Source organism: Montipora capricornis, chromosome 12 (genome assembly GCF_036669925.1).
Source record: "Montipora capricornis isolate CH-2021 chromosome 12, ASM3666992v2, whole genome shotgun sequence".
NCBI lineage: Eukaryota > Metazoa > Cnidaria > Anthozoa > Scleractinia > Acroporidae > Montipora > Montipora capricornis.
Window position 1 is genome coordinate 32,979,938 of NC_090894.1, and position 10,000 is coordinate 32,989,937.

Genomic DNA, 10,000 nt, shown 5'->3' on the forward strand with positions numbered 1-10,000 from the left:
CCGACGTGTTATTGTCAATCATATCGACGAAATATGTGCTGCTGATTTGGTTGAAATGCAACAATTCAGCAAATGAAATGAAGGCTACAAGTATCTTCTTATGGTGATAGATGTTTTCAATAAATATGGATGGATTGTACTGTTAAAAAATAAACAAGGAGTGACCGTTAGAGAAGTGTTCTAAAACATCTTTAAAAATGGTAGAAAACCAGAATAATTGTGGACCGATAAAGGAAGTGAGTGTTATAAAAAAAAAAAACCTGAAAGATTTACTGAACAAACATAACAGAACACTGTATTCTAGTGAAGTCAAAAGATGGAATCGCATGATTAAAAACAAAATGTGGAAAAAGTCTACTATACAAGGAAATACCCAATATTTTGACTTTTTGCCTAAAACATAAAAAGAGTATAACAACACTAAACACAGTTCAATAAAAATGACACCAACAGAAGCATTTAATAAAAGGAATGAAGCACTTGTTTACTTTAATCTATATGATGCTATGGAGCAATCATCATACAAACCAAAATTTAAAATAGGTGATGAGGTTAGGATAAGCAAATACAAAAGAAAGACTTTAGAAAAAGGACTGAAGAGATATTCACAGTTGATAAATCCAATCACTAATCCAATCACTTACAAACTAAAGGATCTCAATGATGAAGATATACAATGATTATTTTATGAACCCGAATTGCTAAAGGCTAAACAAGATGTGTTTGAAAGTGATAAGGTCACCCAGAGAGACCACAAGAAAAAAACTAGCTTTGGTAAAATGGAAAGGGTATAGCGATGATTTTAATTCTTGGGTTGTCGTATAAACATAACAACTTTCTTTAATTTTCCAGACATGTTTCGACGGTACATCTGTCATCTTCAGTGTTACATATTTTGAAATCGCCGTTGAATTTAAAGCGCGCGCGATCTTACAAATTTCGTTACATTGCGTTGTCAATATTGCGTATTAAATCAAAACAGAACAAAACAAAATTTTTTTAAATGAGTGACGCTTAGTTCCTTACAAGGAGAGAGTCAGGTTAATGTGTTTCACCTGCTGGTTGAGATCGGGCTTCTCCCATTTTATATACATGGATTCCTTAAGCTTCACTTGGTACTTAGTGGCTGCAGAGTCCAGGATCTCGAAGCAATCCGGTGTGCAGGATGCCTTACAAAACTCTGAACTCTGCAGATGTTTAAAAACGTTCGAAGATCTGTCTGAAAGTAAGTGCTCGCGCACTCGTGTGGAGAAGTGTCGGCTGGTTTCACCAACATAACAAGCATTGCAACTTGCACACGAAAATTTATAGACCACACGCATGCGAAGCCCTACAGGGACAGCATCTTTCACATTAAAAAGATTCCTGACTTTGAAAGTAGTGAAGACTAACCTTATATCAATAGGTTTACATAACCGATTAGCAAGTTTGCGTATACTCCTCTGTGCCGTGACTGAGAAGTGCCCAACGTAAGGGATTTAAAAGAAAAACTTAGGTGTTTCCTGGGGCTCGATTCCTGAATGAGAATGTGCATTCCATCCCTTGACTGCTGTCTGAATATATTTAGAAATATATTTGTTGATAAGGTTCTCAGGGAAGAGATTCCTCCGCAGAATGACAGACAATTTTTGAAGGTCAGTTTTGAACCCCATCCAAGTGTTGTTTATCTTAAAAGTTCTATCAATCAAGGTTTTCATTAACCCCAATTTGTCGGTAAAGGGGCAAAAACTCAGATAACTGGTGAGCAAACCTGTGAAAGTTTTTTTTTCCGGTAAACGGTGGTTACACTTTGGTGTGGTTCAGTGTTATTGAAATTCAGTGTTATTGTTTCACCAGCAGGTGAAACACATTAACCTGACTCTCTCCCTGTAAGGAACTAAGCGTCACTCATTTAAAAAAAAAATTTGTTTTGTTCTGTTTTGATTTAATACGCAATATTGACAACGCAATGTAACGAAATTTGTAAGATCGCGCGCGCTTTAAATTCAACGGCGATTTCAAAATATGTAACACTGAAGATGACAGATGTACCGTCGAAACATGTCTGGAAAATTAAAGAAAGTTGTTATGTTTATACGACTATCTATATTGTTGCTGCTATCTAGACCTTTTGGATCAATTCTTGGGTTCCATTGAATGATTTGACGGATATATGAAAATATTTTAAACAATATTATATAACATATATTGTAGTCCAAACGAAAAGTAGATTGTGTAATTGTTACCATTTTTTTTTTGGTAATCAAAGTGTAATGTATTCTGGCTATTTTGAACGCACCATGTATAGTACTTAAAAATAAAACAAAATATAAATATATGACAAAATGAACTGTTGCAAAAATTGTCATTCTCAATGTTTTGATCGTTTTATGTTCAATAAAAAAAATAAAAGCAGAACAAACAAAAAAAAAAGAAATAGAACAAAAACAAGAGTAATAAAAGAAGATTGGCAAAGTATAATGTATTCTGGCTATTTTGAACGCACCATGTATAGTACTTCAAAAGAAAAGAAAATATAAATATATGACAAAATAAACTGTTGTAAAAATTGTCATTCTCAATGTTTTGATCGTTTTACGTTCAATATAAAAAAATAAAAGCAGAACAAAAACAGGAGTAATAAAAGAAGATTGGATGATAAACTTTTATGTAAGAAAAATTAAACAAAAAGATGATGATTTAAAAGATACTTTTTTTGATCGTGGTCATAAACTTACAATTTTATTGGCAGAAAAATGGTAACAAAAAAAAACATTCAACCAACAATAACATACAGACTGGAAATGTTATAGAGATGATTTCAATTCTTGGATTCCATTGACGGATTTGACGGATGTATAAAAATATTGTAGTCAAATCGTAGTATATGCTGTAATTATTGCCTTTATTGGTAGTAAAAATATTATGTATTCTGACTATTTAAAATGCACTTAATTTTAACATAAAAAATATTTTCTAAGATAAGAGTACAATATAATGGATAAAGCAGAGATTGATTTTTATAGCAGCGAATTTGAAAAGGATTATGATCCTAATCCTAAATTAGATGAATATGATTTAAATGATAGCTTTATTGATGATTCAAGAGAAAGTCAAAGTCAGTATTCATCCACAGTAAGCGAAACAGATGTTTCAGATGATGAAATTGACATCCAAAATATGATAAAAACGATTTTGACTATTGCTTGATAATAATGGTGATATGATACAAAAACATAAAAATATATATATATTACTATATAGAAATGATTATTAAGCAGAATGACGACAAAATAAAAAATAATCAATCGGATGAATTAAAAATAGTAGCTTCGATATTTAATGATGTTATTGAAAATAGAATGCTTAAATATGATCAAAATTTTGTTAAAATTATTGTTGGCGAAAGCAAAGAAATTTTAATAAAATTTAATAAAAATACTCAAATTAATGATGAAGATTTTGAATTTGTTGACTAGTGTATCAAGACTTGAGCTCATAAATTGAAAGCTGTCACTAAATGTTAAATGATTGCCAAGCATAAAAGCAATATATTTTTCTATATTATTTGGAATAGCATTAATATTCATTTGACATAGTTTTCCTTTTTTGTTTTTGTAAGTGTGATTTTAAGTTTAGCCAACTTGTTGCATAATAAAGTGACTGTCATATCCCCTTAAATTATGAAAAATAACAGGAATTCTCTCAGTCAGTGGGAAATTAAGATTACAATCTTGGTGAGCTGAACCTATATTTTTTCTATTCACATGGCAATGGTCTCTTACTCTAATGTCTTTATCAGTATATTTGTTATTGCAAATGTGGCATGCCTCAGCTTTTTTGAAATTTATTTCATCTTCATCAATCATGTTTTTATGGTTTGTTAAATTTGTTTTTCATAACATTTTTACAGTATTTAACGTCATCAGGCATCTTTTTGCCAATGTATATATATATCATTACAAGTAGAGCGAAAACAAAGTAAACACACAAGGCAAAGATCAACTGTCGCTACTCTGAGTTTCACACCAGTTGCCGATCTTCAGGCAACTGGCAGTTCAAATTTATTACAAGCGCATATAAACAAAGGTAAACAATGGTGTTATATTACATGACGACATTTACTAAACATTTCGGAGCGTCTATTAAGAATATTGTTTGAACGATCTTTCATGGTCATCTGCTTTTTTTTTGCTCTGATAGTGTAGTGGTGATCACACCCAACCGGTAATCAGGGGGACGTGGGTTCAAATCCCGCTCAGGGCATAAAAAGGTTTTCTGCCAAGGAAAAATGTCTTCCAGGGGTTGTCCGTCCTTGGTCCTTTCAAAACTTCATTAATTAATTACATTTCGCCAAGGCTTGGACTGTGAATCCATTTGTGATCCTCCTGGGGAGCAGGGATGCGCTGTTGGCTCCAGAGACCTTCTTAACTATATATCTATATACATATATAGAGAGAGAGACCACGGAATGTAGTCTATCTATGGATAGTTTACTTAGGACGTAAAGCCCCACTAATTCACAGACCTCGGCACCATCGAAGCAACCCATTGTGACATCGAACAGCGAGTTTGGCCCTTTCCTTACCCCTGTGTCACTGCTGTCAAACAGTAGTGGGGCTATCCACCCTTGCCAACAAAGCGTCCATAGGCCTATACAGAGACGATGGCCTCGCTGTAGTTAGCAACATCAGCGGACCCACCCTAGATCGCTTGAGAAAGCGCATAACTGCTCTCTTTAAAGAAGAAAACCTTTCAATACTAATCGAAACGAGCCTATTTTCCACCGACTTTCTGGACGTAACGCTGGATTTACGGAGAGAAAAGTACCACCCCTACAGAAAACCCAACAACAAACTATCATACATCAACGCACAGTCGAATCATCCACCCACCATCATCAAAGAGCTGCCAATAATGGTCAACAAAAGAATATCTGACCTGTCTTGCGACAAAGACGAATTCGACAAAGCCAAAGATGTCTACGAATTGGCGTTTAAGGAAAACGGGCACAACGCAACCTTCAAGTACGAGCCCGCCAAGCAAAACAGCAAACGGAAAAGGAACCGTCAACGCAAAATCCTCTGGTTCAATCCACCATACAACCTGCAAGTCAAGACCAACATCGGAAAAAAATTCATCTATCTGATCAAGAAACACAAAGGCCACAAGCTTCACAAAATTCTAAACACGAACACAATCAGGCTTAGCTACTGCTGCACAACCAACATGACAGGCATTATTAGGCAACACAATGCAAAAGTATTAAACGCCACGAAAACGCCTAACGAAGCGCGGCTATGCAGGGTTGAGCAGTCGATAGCTTTACATGTGTAAACTGAATGCTGAAGCTAGTTGTCTTTGAAATTTCAAGTTCTTACGGCTATTCCAAGAACTGGCCGAGAACTGGGCCCCATACTGTATATTAAAGTTTATCTAAAAATTTCAATTTTTTGGAAGAATTATTTTGCTCCCATGACACCAAGCTGAGATTACAGAAACTAAATTAGGTGAGAAATGTTAATATCAAAGAATCCTAACAGTTACTTTTTTTCACACTGACCCGCCAGCAAACACAGGTGGAGCTCCGGCCTCATTCGTAGCCTATAATTTTAAAGCTACACCGAGACTTGACAATAAGTTTAACATGGAACCAGTTCAATCTTGTTGGACAGAAATCGATGCGAGTGAAGATAAAAGAAAAATGATGATATAGATTGACGTATTTACAAGCATTCTCCTTATAATTAAGAACAGTTTTGTAATCAGCTAAGCAATAAAATAAAAACACTGAATTAACCCAAATAGAATACCCAAATACTTGGCAACATGAAATAAACGAATATCAATGCCAGGACTCGAGAAAGGACTTGAATTTAACCCATGGACACGGGACCTGAACGTAGGAATATTGATTACTGAAACCGTCACTGTAACCACTCGACCACCACACCACTAGCTGCTTAGGGGTGATACTTTAAACACTATTTGATGATGCTGTATTACCAAACGGTAACAAACAATATTAAACACCTCAAAAGGTTGTTAACAAGCTTCACGACAAAGCTAAAAATTTAAAAATCAAAGCTTAGGCCCAATTACTCTTCAGCAGCGATATTCTGTGGGAGACTGAAATAAATCGTTTTTTCTTATGGAGCAACGTCCTGATCTCGAGTTCTGGCTCTAGTACTAGCTCGTGTCCTGACTCGGTATTAGGTAACCTCTGGCGATATGAATATAGTTTTTTCTAAAATTTAGTGATCGTACTCAAACTGAAAAGTTTTTAGATTTGCTTTTTACTGATAACATCCTACCGATCATTACTAAATCTACAAGACATAATGATCATACAGTAACACTCATTGATCATTGGGAGTGCAAGTATGGCGCAGTTGTGAGAGCACTCACCTCCCCGGGTTCGATTTTCACACCTGGTGTCAAATGTGGGTTGAGTTTTTTGGTTTATACTCTGCACCGGATATTCCGGTTTTCCCCTCTCCTCAAAAACCAACATTTGACTTGATTTGCGTTAGTTGTTAATTTCACAGTTTCCCCAATTAGTGCTCCAGTGCTAGAACGACTAGACACTTAAATAGAGTTCCTTTCTTTTCCTTTGCTTTCCTTTCCTTTCATATCTACAAAAACTTTTTACCAAATTTTATCAGTTGATATGTAAAAGGAAAACTGATTTCTTGGTACGAGATTCTTAACCCAGGTAAGAACCTAAATGAAAAGATGGAAAGGCAATCAGTACCCTGAATGAGATTATAGCCAAACTAAGCAAAGAAAGCTGGTTAAACCATGGGTCACTAACGGTATCCTAGAATCGATAAAAAAGAAACAGAAAATGTGCCGTACGCATATCTGAGATGAGTAAGGACTTGCAAAAAGATTAGGCAATATGTCGAGGGCGCGAATTGTCCAAACGCTACTCAGAGTTTGCGTATGTTGTTCATGTTTGTGGTTGGGTCGGAACAATTCTTTCCTCTTTTTCTTTTCTTTTTTTTTTTTTTGTTTTAGCCCCCACCGCCCCTGGCTGGAACTGTACAATTGGCAATAAAACTACTTCGAGCATAGCAGTTCAATGGACGGACTTCACAGTTCTTGTTAGTCGCCAAGTTCGTCACTTCCTGGTCTTGTTAAAGTTAAAGGATTATAATGGCAGCTACGCATCTCATAAGTTTGTAAATGGCAGCGAACTGGGCACAGAAATAACTGGACTTACGCCTTCATCAAGTTACAAAGTGGTAGTTTTTGGAATTGATAAAGTGGGGAAACCTTACAAAACCAAAGACGTGGAAACTAGGACGATGAACGGTATGAAAATCAAATTTCCTTCCGCTTTAGTTCATTTGGATACTCTATGTCAGCATGCCAGTTTCTTTGTCCTACAATACCTTGTCACACGCTAGTATCTATTGAAAATGTATGTTTTTTAGCTTTTCTGGGTATTTCTTGGAAATCCTGTTTCATCGTGGCTTTAAATTCGGCTTACTCCGCACCGTGGAGTCCAGGCGAGTTCTTTTTCTGAGGAATTGGATATATGGTAAGGTTTGCTCTCTCCATGAGATCTGGTCGGTCGTCTTTTGCTCCCACCATCACTGATTCGATGTATTGGAAAGTGTACAGATTCCTAATAATAATAATAATAATAATAATAATAATAATAATATTAATAGAATGATGAATAGTAATTCATGGCGGCGAAGTAGGGAGGCCGTGTTTTTGGTCTGTCTTCGTGTGACTTGACCAAATCGCCAACTTTCCAACTGCCAGCCAAGCCAAAAGCGCTGGAGCAACAGAACAGTATTTATAGAATACTTGCTACGTATCTTACGCTGTGATAAGTTTACGGAGGCGACTTACGGCGACCTTTTTTTTTTACCAATTTGGACTGTGTTGCCATCCAATATGTCGGACGACCATTTGAGCGAGCGAACAAGGGCTGCAAGGCGTACAACCCACCTGAAATGGACGGCACAAATGAACAGTGATGTTTTAGAGTGCAAGGCTAAGGCTAAGGAGCTGACAGAGTTACAAGATCCTCCTAGATACGCGGATGGGAAGAAACGAGGCTACATGTCTGTCCTGAAGGAGCTTTGGGGCGAGAGAGGTTATTTTCATCTTGGCCTCTCAGAATTACACCTTAGAAATCAGGCAGCATATCTGGAAAGAGTGATGGGAAATGTACAGGACACCATTCTTAGGAATGCTAAAGGAACGGAGAGTGAGACCGGACAGCCTGTAGAAGAGGGGAATTTATTATACGAAGTTCAGGAGCCATCAATAAATGAAAGCGAACAAGCCACCTCGGATTTGCATACGGCGAACGAAAACAACCATCTCGAGGGACCTCAATTTTTAGAGGAAACAAACCTTGACGCACGTGAAATCCTGGAAGGCGCGATACCGATTTTCGCTTCAGTTAACTCAAATACCGGTGATTTTAGTAGCCGAGATATTGACACGAGAGTGAAACAAAGGCCAACGCAATCAGAAATCAACACCATCAACACGGTCATCAATGAGCTCAGGAGGTGTGAAGAAGGACATACTTTAGACCCTATTCGCAATCCCTTTGGGTACTTATGGCTGGCTAATTGCATCCTTTATTCTGTTGTGGTCGCTTTTTTGATACACAAAGGATGAAAGAAAGAACCCGGGACAATGGAACGGAGGAAAAGGAAAACACCTAGTGAAAGGATTAAGGAAGCGTTTGTAAAACAAGCTACCGAGATTAGGAAAAAAATCTCCATTGCAGTAGCGGAGCTGGATAGGATAAAGGGAAATAAAAAGATCACAAACAAGGGGAAAAAGAACAGATCAATGCTCGAGAAGGAGTGTGGAAAGTTGTCAGCGGCGAGCATTGTCACATACATTGAGAGAAAAAAGTCAGACCTCCGTAAAGCGAAAAGAGCGTTTATGCGAAAGAAAAAGCAGGAGGAGGCAAGAGATTTGAACACCAGTTTCCATGCTGACCCTGGTGGTGTCTTTGCACAATTTAGCAGAATGGTCGAGCAAGACGCCGACAACAACAAGCCCAATTATAAAACAACTAAGCAAACGAGTAAGGATGACGAAAGGGTTTTTGAAAGTATTCAAGACGCCTGTAGTTACTGGAAACATCTTTGGGAGACAAGTGGCTCCACTGCGAATACTAAACCTGGGTGGTTGGTGGAAGTGAGAAGAGCGTTTGAAAAGCTAGTCCCAGTCCCTCGGCAAGACAGTTTCCAACTTAACCAGACGAAGTGTGCAGACGCGATCAAGAAAAAACGCAACTGGAGTGCCCCGGGCCCCGATAGAATTGCAAACTACTGGTGGAAAAGGGCTGTCACTTTACATGAAGGGACTGCGGCTAGCTTCAAGACCATCTTAACGAGCGAGGTCGGATATCCCAGCTGGTTCACAGGAGGGAGAACCAATCTGATCCCTAAGCCGGGCGAGCTCTCCAGTCAGAACTAGAGGCCTATAACCTGTTTGAACACGCAGTATAAGTGGTTTACCACCTGCTTATTGTCACCAATGGACGAACATCTGGAGACACACAACCTGTTAGAAGAAGAGCAAAGGGGAGCCAGGACCAAGTGCAGTGGGACCTTGGACAACTTAATGATTGACAGAATGGTTTGTCGAGATAGTCGAAATGGAAGCAGGAACCTAAGCATGGCTTGGATCGACGTGCGAAAGGCGTTCGATTCTGTAAGCCATGCTTGGTTGCAAGAAATGATGACGATGCACAAATTCCCCTTATGGATGTGCAGAACAGTGGCGAAACTGTGTGAAAGCTGGAATACGAAGATCACGGCCAGAACAAAGGAAGGGTATGAAACCTCTGACGTCATAAGGTTCAACAAAGGCCTTCCACAGGGCGACGCTTTATGTCCGAGGTTGTTCACTTTATGCCTTAACCCAATATCTTGGAAGTTGAAAGCATCGGAAGGATACAAGCTGTCAAGACCACTGAGTGGCAAGATTACGCACTTGCTATACATAGATGATATGAAGATATATGCAGCGTCGA

The 10,000-nt window shown here is 37.9% G+C and overlaps 1 protein-coding gene across 1 annotated transcript in view; it reads left to right on the forward strand.

Moving 5' to 3' along the window:
• LOC138025698 (uncharacterized) overlaps positions 1 to 10,000 on the forward strand; it is a 54,082-nt gene that overhangs the window by 41,301 nt on the left and 2,781 nt on the right. Inside the window, exon 9 of the mRNA XM_068872875.1 lies at positions 7,000 to 7,296. Coding sequence (XP_068728976.1) covers positions 7,000 to 7,296 — 297 coding nt within the window. The remainder of the gene's footprint in view (positions 1 to 6,999; positions 7,297 to 10,000) is intronic.